The sequence below is a fragment of the Onychomys torridus genome, chromosome 2 (genome assembly GCF_903995425.1).
Source record: "Onychomys torridus chromosome 2, mOncTor1.1, whole genome shotgun sequence".
NCBI classification, from domain to species: domain Eukaryota; kingdom Metazoa; phylum Chordata; class Mammalia; order Rodentia; family Cricetidae; genus Onychomys; species Onychomys torridus.
Genome location: NC_050444.1, coordinates 73733430 through 73752678, shown reverse-complemented (window position 1 = coordinate 73752678; position 19249 = coordinate 73733430). Strand labels below are relative to the sequence as shown.

The following is a 19249-nucleotide window of genomic DNA, read 5'->3' as shown; positions in this document are numbered from 1 at the left end:
CTGCACTAGCCTGGCCTGCAAGAACCCCACCTACCAAACTGGGGTTCTACATCTGACTAAACCTACCTAATTCCTAAGCCCTCCATTGTTGGTTGAGGCTCTCAGAACTAAGAAGCAGCCCTGAGGGAAGACTCATAATGGGAAGACCTTTATTCAGTGTCCCCGCAGGAATGGCCTCATGAGCCACACATACAGGAGCAGGAGACTTGGGTTGATGCTAGGCGCTGAAAACGACTCCTTGCACAGTAAGCCAAGGAAACAGGACCTCAGTCCTAACGCCACATGGAACTGGCACTAAAATATAGTGGGAAGGTGACTCATTGCCCAGATTGACAAGAAGGCACTGTAGTGCTGCCAAGACTTTGATTCCAGCCTTAGGAAACCTGGGATCGAGAACCAGCTAGGGCCCAGACATTGTTTTCAATCACTAGGTAGTAGCAATTAGTTGCAATAGCAATACATAAACTAACACAATGGCACTTCTCGTCCTTCTATCCAACTGCTCTACTTTTCTCTCTCTGCCAGGACAGCAGAGTCACAAGGTGTCAAAGGATGGCTCCACTGCCATTGTTTACCTCTGCATTCGGCTTCCTCGCTACAAGATAAGCTCTTCAAGGACAAGGACTGTGAATGTCTCTGTTTTTAATTTAATGCACGTAATACATATCATGTGCAAAAAATAACTCAGAGAGAATAAAACCTACCCATTGATCAACAACAGCATCAATATTTCCATGTCATTCGACACCTGATTTCTACATTTGTCATATATTTATAAAATTAGCCTCTACACATCGTTCCTTAACTTATTTTCCCTTTAATAATGAACACGGGCATCCATGTCAAGAGATATGCTATTACAACGTCACTTACTGGGTCTGCTGGGTTGCAGACCTGTTCTCCCACTGCAAACTCCCGAGCCCCAAACTTCTCTCTAGTAACACTTCTTCCAGTACTGGTGACTGTGATTTTATGAAGGTCTACCTTTTTTTAAAAACCTGATTATAACTTCCATGAAGTAAGAAATTATCTCTCTTTATCTCACGAGTATATGTAAAGTTTCGACCCTCAGATTTAGACTCCAAACCAGAGAAAATGACCAAGGGAAGGAGCACAGTGACGAGAACTGAATTTAAGTCAACTCTCCTCTTCTTCAGCCATTTAGGCTACTTTCTATTTTATTATCACTAGAAGTGGCCTGTAACTCACAACTGATTTTCAGTGAATACATGCTAAGGGCAAATAAAATCACTAGAATTTTCTTTTTTAAAATTTTGGTTAATGATTTTTTTTAATTTTTTTTACATATATGGATGCTTTGTCTGTGTGTACAGAAGACAACACTGGATCCCATGGGACTATAGGTATGGATGGTTGTAAGCTGCATTGTGGGTGCTGGGAATTGAACTTAGGAACTCTGGGATAGCAGTCTGTGTGCTTAACTGCTGAACCATTTCTCCAGTCCCAAAGAAAAAAATTATACTATTTTGGGTCTCTCTATATAGCTGGGGATGACCTGGAACTCACTCTGTAGCCCAGGCTGGAACTCACAGAGACCCACCTGCCTCTCTGCCTCCCAAGTCCTGGGGTTAAAAGCGTGTGCCACCACCACCCAGCCAGAATTTTCAAGGAAGGTGAATGATAGCCCTTGAGCACACAGCAATAAGAAGAGAAGTCTGGCCAGAGCACGAAGAGTTGTGTTTAGCTCATAGGAACCACAAAACAAGCATTTCAGTAAATTTTACCTGTATTTTTCTTTCTTTTTCACACAGGGCCAAGGATTTTCAGTTAACAACATTTGAAAACCCTTTTTAATTTTTCCCAGAGAGATGTTAAGTGACACCGGCAAAACAGCATACAACTGTAATCCCAGCAATCAAGGGGCTGAGACAGAAGCACTGTTTGAGGTCAGCTGGCCTACAGAGCAAGGCTTGGTCTCAAAAAGAGATATGGATTAAAAACAAAACAAACAAACAAACCAAAAAAACAGCAACAACCAAAACATTGATTTACTAAAGAAAACATCTGGAAAGCAGAAGGCTGTGTAACACAGTACGAGCCCAGAGAGCTTGGCAATCATTAAAGAGTGAACACTCTACGTGGTCATACGGTGTCACTAACTCCCCGTATCTGCCCTACACAAGCGCATGTGCTGAGGAGGAATGTGGGGTGGATGAGACGGAACGGCTAACCACTAAGGACAACCAGTGGCCATTAACCTCAGCATTTCTCCAAAATAAAACCAGTACTCAGGAAACAATTATCTTACTGAAGAGCTACATGGTAGGTATGCTTCTACAACTATTAAAAACATATCAATAGTAAAATAAGAATCTAGCTATGAGAACAACGTAGTTCGTCATCACAGTTCACATTCTTCTCCTAACAGAAAAAGAAATTTGCAATTGCTCTCAAATTATTTAAAACCTTATAGATCTGGTCTCTTTCAAGGACTCGGTGGTTATGATTTCATATAAGCTGCTTCTCTCCATGTCCCCCAAGAGCTGTTTTCAGTTTAAATGTTAAGAAGACTCTCCAGAATGAAAAGGGTGCAGGCCCAGAATCACTGCACAGCTCACAGGAGGAAGTGCATGCAGAGAAGGGGGCGGGCAACTAGATGGAGGGTGAGCAGAGCACTAGCCTGCTATCAGAGTTGGTGCTCAGAGCCATGGCCTCTGCACCTGTCTGCTAAACCAAACACAGACCAAAAAAAAAAAAAAAAATTAGAGGAAAAAAATGCACCTGTCACATTCAGAATTACTTTTCTTTTTCTTTCTTTCTTTCTTTCTTTCTTTTCTTTTTTTTTTTTTTTTTTTTTTTTTTTTGTTGTTGTTATTGTTTTTCGAGACAGGGTTTCTCAGTATAGTTTTGCTGCCTTTCCTGGATCTCACTCTGTAGACCAGGCTGGCCTCGAACTCACAGACACCTCCCAAGTGCTGGGATTAAAGTTGTGTGCCACCACCACCCGGTCAGAATTATTTTTCTTAATATTTTCTAAACAATACAGTGTAACAGCTTTTACTCAGTATTAGGTATTATAAATAATTTAGAGATGGTTAAGTATACAGAAGGACATGCATAGGTTATAAGCAAAATACTCTGCCATTTATGAGGAATGTGAGCAGCAAGTGATATTGGTATTTGCAAGTGTGTGTTTACAGATCATTTCCATGGGATACAGGAGTATTTTCACATGTCTCCATCAAGCCACTCATGTTTCTTAGATGTCAGGTTCTATACAATAAAGGGGCTCAATGATCTTGAGGTCCCTGCAAGCACAGATGTGGCAAGCTGCTAGTTTACAGTGAGAATAAGCACAATTGAAAGAAGATAAATTCACCACATTCTGGTTGTTTTCACTCCATTTCCTTGAAGATTATGCAAGAAATTCAAAGAAGACACCAAATAAGATGTTCCCCCATGGAATACTCACGCACAGACACTATCCTCCTCCTTAGATCTCTAATTCCTTGCACCCTATTAACACAGATATCTCCAATCTGAGGGGTGTTTTAGGGCATGTAACTGGGACTTTAAATAGCATGTTCAGAGAAAATGCTGAGAGATGCAGAAAACTAGACTTATGGGAAAACACATCTTTAGAACCGATAAAAGAAATCGATACTGGTAGAAATTTCTTAGCATAACAAAGAAAGTCGACACTGAGCAAGATTGTGTGCAGGAAGGAGGGCAAAGTTCTCATAACGGAATACCTCAATCAGAACATGCCTTCCCCTACACTAAGAGCTGCTGCCCCCTTCTCATGACCTCTGGGCACCCAGGAAGTGGTTGTGGAAATGCCAAGCCCTCCCCACTACCTTAAGCCTCCTCTCAGAGGCCAACAAAGAGAGACCCCTTGTCTCAGCACATTACCCTGAACTAATTCAGGCACCTGAACATAAGCTGACGTCTCTGCTCTGCCCACATTGACATGTACCATATGGAGCACCTTTACACCAACACTCCCGTTTTCAGATGTTCCTGTTCCCAGCATGTATCCCTCTATCATGCAATGACACTGACCTTTTGGCCACCTCCAGAGTGCTAAGCAATAGAGCAGCCTGTGAGACTAAAAACCCTTCTCTTTTATAAGAATGATAGCAATAACTTTCACATACATTCTAAGGATGCTTATTCATTATAGATCCAAAAATTACCAGCCAAATTAGAATGACAGAAGAGATTTATTTTTGGAGCTGCCAATCAGTTCACCACCCACTCCCTACAATCAAAAGTCTGGCTCTAAGCCCAACCCATGGTGTGTGTAGCATCATCACCATAGCTCAGCTACAAAGTAAGTCACTCTCCATTCACAAGTATGTGGCAGGCTGTTATTAGATAAATGACCTCACAAATTTATAACTCTCTGACTCTATAACAAATGAGCTTATCTGAGGTGACCCAGACTTAGACCCTTATCTGATTTTGCTTCTATGCAGGAAAGTCTCACATTCCTCAAGCAGTCAACTCAGAAATGAATTTAATGTTATCTGAAGTTGAGGCTTTCCTGTACAGCATAAACACTGACTGCAGTTCCCTGTGCAACACTGTTACTCCAACAAATACACTATCAGGTGCAAAGTGCTACTGGGAGGCAGAAAAACACCGTAATTTAGAAGAGTCAACCAACAGGACTTTTCTTTACTAGTAAGAACATTCTTACAGCCATCTTGGCATCTTAAAACATTTGGTTAAAATGAGACAGAGCTGATTCCTTCTCCTCTCTCCCTCCCTTCTTAACGTTCCTCCTTCTGTGATAGTTACAATTAAATAAACCCTCATCAAGGAACTGGAGTACTCAGATCTGAGGGCTACAAAAACCACGTTGCTTCCTGGAAGACAGAGTGTGGCAGTGCAAAGCAGAGTCCAAGAGGCCTCCTTTATCCCTGACTCTTTTGTTCATGTCCTTATGCAATTCTTTTCTTCCTTGAGTTTGAGTGAGACCTGAAATCTGTGCCTCACCAGCAAAAATATGGCAAAGATGACATACATCACTTCCACAATTCTAGCAAATACAGGTGTAATTTCCATATAGCTAGCAGACTTTCTTTCATGACATTACTTTCATAACTATAAAACATATAGGTAGGTGTAAATTCCATTGTTCTAGGAGATTGTCTAAATGCTGTTCTGTTGGTTCTGAGAGAGTAAATTGTCACCCCCACAATCTACATCTAGACTTCTGAACCTTCAGACACTGACATGACAAATGTGTCTTCCTTTAAGCCACTAAGTTTACAATAATATTGTTACCTAGCAACCAATAATTAAAAGACACAAGAGAAACACAATATAATTAGAGAGGAAATCAAAGGCAACAAAATAACAAGTATGAGAGGAAAGTTCAGGCAATCACAGTAAAAAGATGCTTACTACAGGGCAGGGTTATTTTGGAACACTTCATAAAAAGGTCAGCTGTGAGACCTGGTGTAAGTGTTTCAAAGGTTCAGATAAGCAGACAGGCAGAAGGAACAGCACAAAAGTGGAATCAATCAAATGCCACAGACAGTAATACCACCACATTGAGGAACAGTGGGAGAGGACTAGGTAGGTGAAATGGGTCCAGATCTCAAAAGGCCTGCAAGGTCAAGGGCTGAGTGGGCTCATCTTTGATACTATAGACCACAGCAGGAAGGCAAAGGCTCTTGAAGAGGAAAATGGCAAAATAAAAGCCCTATTTTCAAGAACTTAATCCTATCACAGCATAAAGGATGGAGCTGATTACAGATAAGAAGACCAAGAATAGATACTCTAAGCACAATAGTCTTCATGAGAGGCTAACAAGTGGGGGAGGGGCTTCACTCACATTAATAACCAAAGACATGCAAATTAAAACTATAAAGCACTATTCTGTGATTTATCAAATTAGTAAAGAATAAAAACTACTAATACTAGCCAAGATAAAGCAATCTCGGACACTGTTGGTGGGAACGTAAATGCCAACAGTCTTTATGGAAAGCCAGTCAGCAATATGCATTAATAATCTTAAAATACTCAGACCCTCAAACTCGGTAATTCACTCCTTACAGTGAATTCATTTACTCATTCAGCAAGCATTGAATGGATTGCCTCCTTCATTCCTGACACAGGGGTGGGCTCTAAGGATTCAGTGCTGGAAAGAGCAGGTCTTACTGCTCCCACAGCATTTAGGAGACACTCCTTTAACAAATCATTAAAAAAATATGAGTAATTATTTATATTACAGGCCACAAGGAGAGTGTGCTCTCAAATGGTTATTTTAAATTGGGATAGGTGTATTTTTCATTGGGTAGGTAGACTGTCAGTCTCACAGTTGAACTTGTGAAGCCAATGGCAACTTCTCTGGGAAGTGACCTTTCTGCTGAGAGAGATGAAGGATGAGTAGAACTTAGCTACATGAAAAATGGAAAGACAAAGAATTCCGTAACAGAAGAGGCAATACTCATGAAAGCATTTTAGAGGATTTGTTGTTGCATTATTCAACAAATAGATATAATGGCCCCGGGTACTGTGATAAGTAAGGCCTTGAGACAAAGGTTAGGAGAAAGCAATCAAGGGGTCAGCACACACCACAGGCAGAAGAGCACTGCATTAACTGTGGAAGGAAAGACATTACTACACACAAAGGTGGCCAAGACATGACGCAGGAGAGGGTGGAAGAAAGCTAATACAGACAAAGAATGCCACCTGCTTGTCACAAGTTCAAATATGCAGACTTACCTGAAAACGCATATCCAAAATCCTACCAGCCATGAAAATCATTACCATTTATAGACAGAAACACTTGGCTGGATTACACTGAAAATATGCAGAGGAGATGAAGTTGGGGTTAAAAATACGTAAGTGGGTGTGGTGGCACACACCTTCAAATCCCAGCATTGGGGAGGGTAAGGCAGCAGGATCTCTGTGCCTGGTCTACATAGAGAGTTTCGGGCCAGCCAAGTCTACACAGTGAGACCCTGTCTTTAAAAAAAAAAAAAAAAAAAAGGCACAAAAATCCATGTTAAATACGTGTATATGAGTTAAGAAAGAACTACTTAGAGAAAAACCATTTTTCCTACAGTTAAAGATGAATGGCTTTTGACTCTGCTAAATATTCAGAGAAAGTTACTCTTCTCAGAATAATATATAACTTATATTTGCCAGAGGTCAAAGTATATATAAAAAAAAGTCAGAAAGTTTGGAATCTGCCTAACCTTCAAACCCCACCACCACCACCACCACCACTGCCGCCCAAACCTGATGAACAGCACAGGGTCAAATGTGGAGAGTGGTACCTGCGTGCCTTAGCGTAAGTACATGTTCAGAGTCACTGGCATACTGGCATGTCACGGAAGGAGCCATGAGCACCCTCTCCTTTCTGTGCCCTCAGTTAATAGTATCATAAACTTGGTCTATTTTAACAGTATTGAGGATTTTAAGGGCATCTTATGACACAGACACAGGTGCTGTCTTAGATATTAAACAAATTGATGCTTCTACATGTCAAAAATTATTTCGAAATTTAAAAAAATCAACAAAAAAGATAGAGGTACTCTCAGTATAAAAACCGACCCAAGCTGGGCGGTGGTGGCGCACGCCTTTAATCCCAGCACTCAGGAGGCAGAGGCAGGCGGATCTCTGTGAGTTCAAGGCCACCCTGGTCTACAGAGTGAGATCCAGGAAAGGCGCAAAGCTACACAGAGAAACCCTGTCTCGAAAAAAACCAAAAACCAAACAAACAAACAAAAACTGACCCAAGGTCCAAAATGTGTATTAATTTCATGAGCAATTAAACAAAAGCAATTATAAAAAATTATGGCCGGGCAGTGGTGGTGCATGCCTGTAATCCCAGCACTCGGGAGGCAGAGGCAGGTGGATCTCTGTGAGTTCGAGGCCAGCTTGGTCTACAGAGTTAGTCCAGGACAAGCTCCAAAACTACAGAGAAACCCTGTCTCAAAAAACAAAACAAAACAACAACAACAAAAAAATTATGAATCTGTTTTCTCAACTGCTAAGACTCAGTTCCCGGTCCTCTCAAGGGATGCAGGATGCCAGTTCACTTCAGGAAAGATGCTCACAGACTGCACTGGAGCCTCTGCTACCCACCACCCATCTACTCAGCCTAGGCAGGCACCTGAGCCTGTCTAAACCTTTGTTCCTCCTGCTTCCTAGGGTGATAAATGCTTGTCAACTACGAGATGCTACATACATATTCACTATTGTTACTTAAGACTTTGTTTATTTGACCTGTATGATCTCTTCCTCATTAGAAGGAAGCTTTCTTTAAGAAAGGATAGCTATTCAGAGTTCTTCAAGTTTGTGAATTATCAAATTCACCTTATACAGAGGGGCCAAGAGTTAGCCAATAGATTCATACAGTAAGTTGTTACAAATTCTCCTCATGGCAGGTGCTTGCTACAAACTCAAAATGTTTTGATCTGACTTTTTCTATAAAGCATATTAGACTAATTAGCCTTGTTATTCTGCGATTAACTTTATTAATTCTGAAGACCTGGTTTGACTTGAAATAACATAATGAAGTTTGATGGTATATACACTCACAGCCTGAAAAAAAAATCATACAGTAATCATACATACAATGTGCTTACTGGATAAAATATATTTTCCTCACTGACAACAGAAAGAAATAACAGCTCTTGAAGAAAAAGGACAATTAAAGTCAGGCATTTCAGGAAATCCTAAAGATGAACAGTAAGAATCCACAGCAAATTTTACAGTCTGTCAAAGAAGATGTAGCTTTTATGGACTGGAAAGGCTTATATACTTATAAATAATGCATCACCAAGTATTACTTTGTAACTTTAAGGCTTTGATATCCATTTTCATCTGACTGTCTTCCATTAAGTATAACCTTAACAAGGAAAATATTACCTTACTTTCTGGGTTAAGAGGTAAAACATAACCTAAAGGCTAAGGGGAAGACAGATCACAAGAAGGACCCTTTCAAATCAAGGCTTTCTTTTCTTTATCCAGTAAAACTTCAAGGTGGCCCAATTAACAAGGCAGTTAATTTTGTTTCCTGGAGAATATATTTGCTAAATGAAAGCAGAAGTGATTAAACATTCCATCCAAACAACAACCACCACCACAACCTTTTACAAAAAGTTAATCAAATATCCCACAGATATTTAAGGTAGAAAGAAAAGCATGCCTCCAGTGCTTCCCTCCAAGTTTCCAGCAGGTCATCATGCAAGAGTCTACTCACTTCCGGTGGGTGTGGTCCAGGCCACTGTTTGGTATTGCTTCCAGCTTTGCATTTCTCTGCCCACAGATATTTCCATAGCTGTCGTATCCTGACACTAGTCTGGCTGCTGCACCTGTTGCTACTGAAAAGCCACAAATAAATCCCTAGGAAAGAAACACACACAAATAAACCATTTCAATAGCAATAGTCACGAGTTCATATGATAGTGAGTTTCTTTTGTCTGCCAAAGAGAACAAAGAGCTGTATTTCCTTAGAGCAAACACTATTACACTGTTGCCCTGGTCTGCATAGAAACAGCATGACAAAAGTCCACTGGGAAATACCATTTGCTTCAGGAACAAAACACATCCCAGCCTTCCACATCTCAGGATCACCTTTGCATTGTGTGACATTCATGGCGATGCTTCCACACGGAACACCTGCTCTGAGCCAGGCTGCATGCAGGGTATTTATCAAGCATTCTCTAATTCTCCTGAGGAAGAAACTAGGCCTGGAGAGGTTAAATAAGTCACCCAAGGCCACAAAAGCTAGGAGAGATCAGAATGCAGAACCAAAGCCAGCTGTCGTTACTCACTACTTTTACTTGGTCATAAAGGAGTTCTGTTAAATGAACAGCGAAGGATAAAAAGGGGCTTAAAATCCAGACAGCAACAGGATGTGAGGTTTGACTCATCACTTCATACAATCTTCCTGCAACAAAGCTGTGTAAGAGCCAAGACTTACATCATGAAGCTCACTCTGGATACTGGAGAGTGGAGGGAGGGGGAGGCACTGGCCTCATGCATTGCAAAGGTCACTTATTTCATGGGGATATGCTTCACCCTGGTCCCAAAGGCAAATGGTAGACCCTGGGGACCACATCATGCTTGCCGAGTCAGACACGGGCTGATCACAACAGAGCAAGGGAAACCTCATCCCACCACAGCATGACAAGCATAAGAACAGGAAGTAACATCAGGGATGGCTGAGATGCTGGCTGGCAGGGGGCGGGGCGAGCTGGTTCTGGAGAGGACTCGTTTCTGCTCTCTTTAGTCAAGTTATGGAGGTAGAGACAGTCACCAGCAAGTCTTATCTCAATGGCGCTGCTGGATCTCAGGCTGTGGAGGTACAGCCTCCAGTCTCAAGCAATTCCTCAGAGAAAAGCATTCTCCCCTTTACATACCTAAGAAGCCTAACCACTTAAAAACTTCTTTTCTCGATTGCTCTTCTGACTTCCACCGCAGAGATAGTGAGAGATGGGAGCACAGCTCTATTTAGTAGAAACCTCTAAAACCACGCTCTACGAGAAAGTGGACTGAGAATGGGAGCCACGACCAATTTTCTAGTCTCTGCTCCCATCAACTTCCTACTTCATTTGACTCACCTGACAAATGTACATAAAGAGTATGTAGCTCCTCAAGCTGGGGTAAGGTTGAAATGGCACAATAGTGAGAGCTTAATAAATAGCTCAAATATTAATATTAGAAACTAGGGCATATGTTAGAGGAAGACGTAGTAGAGACAATACATGTGTGTCTTGCTAGCATCTCATTCCCTCAGATCCACAGCTGAGTGGCCAACACTGGAGACAGGCATGGCTGACCAGCAGTCTCTCACTTTTACTCTCCTGTTGTCCCGTTCCCCGCCCCTCAACACTGAAGAATGCTAAGTCTCACCCCTGGACTTAACCAATACTAAGACATGAAGAAACTACTCTTGTATACACATATTCAAATGAGCACACCCTCTTAATCCTTCAATTCTAAATCAGGAAACCATGTGCTGAGCAGAATCCAGAAAGAAGGGTAAATACAGAGGCCTCAATGGAGAAGTTTTCTATCAGTAGGACCCAAAATGTCTCCCCCAAACCTCTGTATTAAAAGCTTTAGTCCCCAACCTATGAGCCTATGACGTGACTGAGTGGTGATGGATCTATAACAAGTGAGCCTGGCATGTCTTCAGGTTATACAATGCGTTTGTGGGGACTGTCGAGCCCTGGCTGCTGCTTCATAATCTCTTTCCCTGTCAGGGCATGAAGTGAGTGACTATTCCATGTTCTAACCACAAGGGCCAACCACAGGCCCCAAAGCAGAAGGACTAACCAATCATGGACTAAAAACTCTAAAAGAAACTTTTTCACTTTAGAAGGTGACTGTCTCAAGTATTTGTGATAGTAACAGAAGGGTACCAAGAAAGATCATGGGGTAACAAAGGGAATAAATGCTGAGCAGGTGGACTCACCCTATCAGTTACTATCTGGGTACCTCTGATCCAGTTACCATGTTACACTCTGCTCTCCTCATCTCTAACACCAGGCATGTCCATCCCTCAGCATAATGATGAGAGCTAAAGGAGATAACACAGATCCAATCCCTGGCTAAGTGTCTGCTACCTGGCAGGTGATCAATACACAGGAGCCCTCAGTAGTAAATCTGAATGGGGAAGTCAGCCTGCAGAGGCTGCCATCAGTACCAAGAAGTGACAAGATTCCTTTTGTTCCCTACGTCAGACAAACACAATTTGGTGGGGCGGGGGGGGGGGGGGGTGAGTAAAAATGCTGGTAATTTTGTTATTACACAAAAATACTTTCCGATCACAATTAACTTCTTTACTAGTCCAGAGCAGCAAAATGGTTAGTTAAAAGGTTATGATCTTCTTTCACTTTTTATAGGATTTTTTTTTAAACATTTGATAGGAATGTTGTCACAGATTCCTTTAAATGGTTTCTGATTTCCCTTCCTGACTGTTTTTAACAGTACTGCTCCACACAATGGGTTCCTCCTCTTCACTATAAGACACCTCACATCTCTTGGGGGTGTGGCAGGGTATAAATTTTAAGTGTTACATATATAAGCCAAAATGGTACACTGCCATATTTTCACATAGGTCATTTAAAGTTTTTAGAAGCTTCCAGAAGTATTGGAGCAGAATATGAGAAGCTGGAAGGGTGGGGTGGGTTAAGGGGTGGGTAGCAAGTTACTAAGGGGTAAGAAACAATGACTATTACCCTAGGGACTTCCCATGTGGTACAAGCACTGATGTTGCAGAACAAGGCCAAATCTAATTGAAATCCTATACTCTTTAAAAAGAAAAACACTAAAATCCAAATGCAGGTGACAATATAGTTTCAGAAGAGGAAAGAAAAATACAGTATATGAAATTAGAACAGGGTGGGAGAGACTTTCCAGAATATATTCACTAGTCCAATGGCTTTCTACAAAGAGGAGGGAAAAGGTGTCCAGCAGAAGGAAATCACACCACCGGAGCGAATGTTTCAGATGAGGACAGCCTTTGTCCCTGTGGAGCAAGACACAATCACTATTACTAAGTAAGGTAGCCATGGTGAAAATATTAGAATGACGGAGTTACTGAAGGCCTTGGGGGACCACTCCTGTGTGGGAGGGAAGAGGCACAGACCACTCACAAAACTAGGTGACTGAAAGCAGATAAAGGTACAGAGCTGAGGGATGGGGGGGTCACAGCCAAGACCTAGCTCCTAATTATACATCACTGAAATAAGAGGACAATTTGCAAATAAGAAACTAGGCTGCAAGCTCCTGTTATAAAGGGCTAACGTTACTTAAATAAGAATTTTTCTTAAGTCTTATGCACCATCAGGCTACACTTTTCTGTCATGTGCATGTTTGATTTTCACACCTAAATTTTAACTAGGCAACTGAGCAGAGCAGATGGTCTTCACTAGGAGTGGGGGTGGGGGTCCAACAAAAAACTGCGGTAAGTAGGAGGAGGATGTGAATATGCCAAAAATGCTGCAAAAATAGGAAGTGGGGGAAATGAGTGACAGTATGGCTGTGTCCCAGTAGTTCATGGCAAACCCCCCCCCAAGCTCTTTCTCAGACACCAACACATCATACAATCATCCGTGCAGGGGTCGATCTCCCCAGTGACACATTTTTAAAGCAGTGGGTGGGGTAATATTTGGTTCTGTTGCTCCTCTTCTGAGAATCCTGAGACTAGGAAGATGTTGGGATCTAGCAGAAAAAACAGAATAGAAGGCCCTGGCACAAAGGCATACTTATGCAAACAAAGCTTCTGTCAGTACACCAAATCTGCAGCTTCTTTTAAGGTTTAATAGGATGCTGCTCTAAAAGGAAGAAAAAAATGTTTGGCAAGTCCAGGAAACTTCCACTCAATAACCATTTTTTTAGTATATGCAGAGGCAAAGCTTTGCATAAAAGAACTAGAATGTTCGTAAAGGAAAAAACAAGAAAACAATGGGCACAAGAGCAAAGTCCAAATCCCAGACTCAGTCTCACAAACAATTAGAGACAGGCAGACAGAAAGAACGAGAAAAAAGAGCCACAAAACCAGACAAGGAACTCAGAGAACTGATCCCGACTTTGGAACTAACATGCCTGAGGAACAGAATTCTCTGGCCTGTGTCCTTACTAGTATAAAAGACTGAACTAAAGTAACCCAAGTTCTTCCACACCCCGAATCCTACAGAAAAACAGAGAACAACCACAAAAAACCAAAAGCCTTTAAGGGTCTAATTGCAGGGAGAATATAATACATTTGGTTAAATACAGTGATGGGGGAAAAGCAGATTAAAAACAAATGTAGCCTTTAGATCCAGAACTTGGGAGGCAGAGGTAGGTGGATCTCTGTGAATTCAAGGCCAGCCTGGTCTACAGAGTGAGTTCCAGGACTACACAGAGAAACCCTGTCTTGAAATGAAATAAATAAATAAACAAAAACGTCTTCTGCTGTTCCTGATTCCAGGCAACAAAGAGGAGTCTACCTCTTGAGACCTTCTTTCTCCTGGGACCAACGCTGCCATGGTAAAATCTTAGATAACTTATTGAACATGCCTGTGTCTCGATTTCCTCAATCTTTAAAATGGGATCATTAAGTGTATACTTCTATGTGAGAAAGGAATATGTGTTTTTATGTCAAACCACCACCACCTCTACCCTACAGTGGCTGAGATGACTCATTTCAGAGTAAACACTCCTGACACAGCCAATCAGCTCCTCTTGTTCCTGTCTTTTTGTGGCAAGCTGATGGATGCAGGGTCTGGGCAGATCCAGTCTCTAGTCCCCTCTCTTCATACACATCCGCAAGAGGATAAAGTGTGAAGGTCCTAGATTACCAGACCCTTTAGTTGGTCCAAGTCATTTCCACCATGGAATGGTTTGGGGGAAGGGAAGCATAAAATTAGGTGCCTATTCCTGGTAGGTACAGAAATCATGATTGGGAATCGAGGAGAAATGGGTTAGGACTTGAGCCGAAAAAATTCTATCCAGAAATCACTAGAGCAAAACCCTCAGAATCATGTGGATTTGCCTTTCACTTCCGCACCATGATAACTGCTGGAAAACGTTCCTGACATACTTCTTTCACCTTGTTTCTTCCCGCCTTGTTTAAAGCACTAGCTTTTGAGTTTCTCGCCACTTATTTGGACTTCTGCCTTAGTCTCCAAAGTGCTCGACCTAGAATCTCTTCCACTTTCCAAGCCATTTTTTTTTCAAAAATTATTTATTTTTATTTTTTTTTACATTGGTATTTTGCCTGCATATATGTATGTCTGTGTGAGGATGTTGGATTACCCTGGAGCTGAAGTTAAAGACAGTTATGAGCTGCCATGTGGGTGCTGGGAATTGAACCTGGGTCCTCTTGAAGAGCAGTCAGTGCTCTTAACCGTTGAGCCACCTCTCCGGCTCCCCAAGCCACCTTTAACACCGGTTCCAGAGCCACTCTTCTCAATGCAGTCATGTCACATTCTCACAAATCTTTTCTGCAACTCATCAGAGTACTGAGTGGGGTCTCCACCTTGCCAGATCATCAGCGCCCCAGAGATCTGGCATACTTACTAATGGAGAGCTGAGGAAAGAGATTTCAAAACAAAATTCCAGATGACTGTCATGTACAGGTAGAATCGAAAACTTACTTGACTGAAAATAGAATATTTTCAATATAGAAAATTGGAAACAGAAATCTGGAAGTGTAATGTTATGCCCGATACCATGGTAACATATCTGTGATCGTAGGAGAAGCAGGAGGATTGCAAGGTGCTTGACAATTCAGGTACTAAAATCCTTGTTATTGGAGAATAAGAAGTAAGTAATGACAAGGAGATGGGCATGGGCAAATTAAAGATTTAAAATGAAGATGAGTGAAAGAGGACAAGAGCTAAGGTACCAGGTAAAGACGCCGGGCTTTAAGCTAACTGGGAAATGGTCTGTGAAAGGAGCAAGCAGGGCCAGTCACTGAAAAGAACGGGAAAGCCCTATCTTTGTCACTTAACGATATTAACGATAAGCTAACGTTCAACATCACTATACCTTGCTGATATTCTGGTGTAAACTCTTATCTCACTGGATAATTCAGAGACTTACATGAGCTAACTTAAATGAAAGTGTGAACACAGATTAAGAATGTTCACCAGATGCTTGTGGAGTGTTTGTTTTAAAATTCCAGAAAAGGTTGGAGACATGGCCTTGGTGACTAAAAGCATTCGCTGTTCTTGTAGAGGACCCAGGTTCAATTCAACATCCACACAGCAGCTCACAACCATCCATAACTTCAGTTCCAGAAGACCTGACACTCTCTTCTAACTTCTACAGGTACCAGAGACAAGTGTGGTACACAAATATATGTGCAAGCAAAACACTCATACAAACAAAATAAATTAATAAAGAATTATTTTAACGCTAATGAAGAACAACATGGCTGAAGAGTTTTTAAAGAATAAAAATGAGTCCAGATTGCACGGTCCTAATCTGAAAACCAGAAGTCTAAAATGCTTCAAGATTTGGAGCTTTCTGAGGACCAGCATGAGCCACATGTGGAAAATCCCACATATGACCTCCTGTGATGAACTGTAGCCAAAACTATATAAAATTACCTACAAGGTATGGATATAAGGTATATATCAAACATGAAGGAATTCTCTTTAGACTTGGGTTGATGGTACTTCATTTCATTATATGTGTGTGTGTATGTGTGTGTGTGTGTGTGTGTGTGTGTGTGCAAGTATCCCAATTTAAATTTGTATATTTGTGTGTACACACACATGGAGGTCACAGCACAGCTTCAGATAATCAGTTCTCTCCTTCCATCATGTGAGTCCTGCAGATCAAACTCAGGCATCAGGCTGGGCAGAAGGCTCTTTTGCCCAGTGAGCCTTCTCAATTGCCATCCAAAATGTTTATAAAGTTTTGAAATGGGTAACACTTTGAACCCTGAGCACCTGGGATGCGGTTTACTACAGAATGAAATTCAAAGGGAGTGAATGAAAAACCATATAAAACAAAACCCAGAAACCAGAAGCAAAACTATGAACCTCAGCTGTGCACGCAAGATGGGCAGCCGGACTTGTAGATGACTTCCATCTCCTCATGGCAAGATCTGACATCGGCTCAATTTCATGGGAAAACAATCTATTTAAAGACTCACTCCAAAACAAAGAAAGCTGTGCCTGTGTTTAAAAGCACACACAGTGGGTCTTAATTACCAGTGCAATGACATTGACAGCATATTAATTACCACTGCATTCAAACATTTCAGTAAACAACTCCTTACGCTCAAGTCACTCCCAAATCAGTCTATTAACATTAATGATTGTACTTTCCAGGGCTATTTGAGCACAGAAAATCAAAAGCACCCTGGGTGGCATGGCACATGTTTTTACAAACATAATTTTGAAGACCAGTTGCTGTTTGTTCTGGGGTTAAAATGGGTGTGGAAAAGCTGTGGACTGATTTGATTAGTCAATCTTTCCATGATCTTCGTGAATACTCATGCATTGCTGGAACAATATCTCAGAAGGCCTGAGTTAGGAAATTAGTATTTTGACTTTTTTTAAAAATGTTTCCTAAATTTGGTGAAACTGTACTTTTAGCTTTAAAAACAACTACTCCTTATTTTCCTAAGTTTATCATATCTCATTCAAGCATATTGTTTTCTTTTCCTCTGCTGGGCCGTAACTACAGCTGTGGCTACTAGCTTAGATGATGGTTGCCCTGTGAGTCATAGATAATGCCTGGGGTGTGCAGAAAGCCATGGAATCCTGAAGACATTTATTACAGACAGACAAAAAGCAACACTTCCCAAAAGAACCTCTACAGAAAGTGCAGGAAGATGGGGTCACAAAGCCAGATCATAAGACCAGGGCTGTTCAAGACAGTGACTACGTTCTGAGGGGAGATGAAGACATAGAGAATGCTGCTGCTGTACGAGTTCCCATGATGAAGAGGGAAAGGGTATGAGGAAATACTGACCCAGTGCAGAGCTCCCTTCACCAGCATGAGACCTGAGGGTTGTCCTCTTCCTCATTAGGTTTGATGTTTAATGTATAAACTGAGGGTGATGGACCAGATGAGGATTCCGAAGCCCTCCAAAGCTCCAAACAGTAGTCAGTGCTAAAGTAGCTGTCTATTATTTTGGAGCCTAGCACCCTGGGTATACGAATCCCTATATCCAGGACTCTGACAGGCAGAATAGGTATGCCACACACCCAGCACCTTGCACCAAGATTCTGCTCCTCATCCTTTCTACCAGTGTCTTGATTTCCATCAGAGAAATGCCGCTCATCATGGTGGATGGCAGGCTGGGGCCTAGGGCTAACACAAGGTTTGGAAAAGTACTGGGCAGCCTCTTCCCCTGCAGGAAGAACTCAAACTGTGAGAACTCCACGTGTAGTGGGTATTGGATACCTAAACACTCACTTCTCTAAAGAAATCCCAAGTCTCTGGGAAAAGAAGTGGCTGGCCCCAAATATCCCAAAGATAACCATGAGGCTTGTGTGACTCAGTTCTCAACTAACCCTTCATGATCAGATTTCAAAAAAACTCATGTTGTGGAATAATCTTATACACCATGTAGATTTGTCACTCAAATTGGTTTAACAAAAAAAAAAAAAAAAAAAAGCCGAACGGCCAATAGCTAGTCAGGATTTTTTTCAGGGCAGAGAGGAAGCTGGGAAGAAGGGCAGAGATGCAAAAAGTCGTCAGCCAGAGGAGAGGAAGCAGCATGGGCAGTTCAGAGTAAAGATAATAAAGCCATGAGACAAAAAGTAGATTGATTAAAAAAAAAACATGGGTTAATTTAAGTTGTAAGAGCTAGTTAGTAACAAGCTTAAGCTATTGGCTGAGCTTTCATATAGTGATATTTTATTTGTATTGAAATGTGGTTTTATTTGTATGTCAATAAAGTTGCCTAGAGGTCAGAGCAAGCCAGAGCAGAAGCTGAGTAGTAGTGGGGCACACCTTTAATCCCAGCACTTAGGAGGCAGAGCTAGGTGGATCTCTGTGTGTTCAAGGACACAGCCAGCATAGCAGACACACGCCTTTAATCTCAATATCAACCATAGAAGACCTGGAGGTCTGTACAAACAGGCAGTGACGAGGAGGTCATGTGGCTGGGTTTACAACCAATGAGAAAACAGAACAGAAAGTCTTTAAATAGACAGGACGCAGAGAAGTAGGTCTCTTGCGGAGAGGAAGAACGGCAGAAGCAGTGAAGGGTAAGGTTTTCCGCTCTTGCTCTGACCTCGTGGTTTTTAACTCTGCAATCGGTTCTGTGTTTCTTATTTAACAAGCCGGTTACATCTACACTTTCATAATTAATAAGTCTCTTTGTTGTAATTTGGGAGCTGGCAGAAGGGATAAAAAATCTGCCTGCAAACTTGCATCAAATGATGTGGCTTTCTCAAATGATTGGGTGAAGGGGCTAAGATTCCCATTGGCTCCTTCATTTTTATCTCAGTTTTCATGCAACAAAACAAAAGGAAGCAAAATAGCAAGAGAATACCAAGTACTACTGAACTGTATTAAAGGGGGAATAACCCACTTGATGGCATCTTAGGCCCTCCAATTATACCAGCTATAAACAGTTAGGGAAGAGATGAGATACAGACACAGATACATTGGAAGTTCCCACTCCCCCCTCATTCCCTTGCACTCCCAGCTGAGGTTGGTTAGCTTGAGTGTCCTTACCATCCCAATGCAGAAGAGGAGAAAGAGCAGCAGCCATGGTATGTCTGTGCAGCTACGGTCCTCCAATGGCTTCCATTCTCGTTTGGAGCTCTAATTCAAAATACAAAGTAAGAGAATGTGATAA

General features: G+C 41.7%; 1 protein-coding gene across 3 annotated transcripts in view; it reads right to left on the bottom strand.

The window, feature by feature from the left end:
- Positions 1 to 19249, bottom strand: part of Slc44a1 (solute carrier family 44 member 1) — a 183540-nt gene that overhangs the window by 121022 nt on the left and 43269 nt on the right. For all 3 annotated transcript variants that reach the window (XM_036177207.1, XM_036177208.1, XM_036177209.1), the window contains exons 2-3: positions 19126 to 19215; positions 9188 to 9330 (exon numbers count right to left, since the gene is read on the bottom strand). In XM_036177207.1, the coding sequence (XP_036033100.1) occupies positions 9188 to 9330; positions 19126 to 19215 (233 nt within the window). The remainder of the gene's footprint in view (positions 1 to 9187; positions 9331 to 19125; positions 19216 to 19249) is intronic.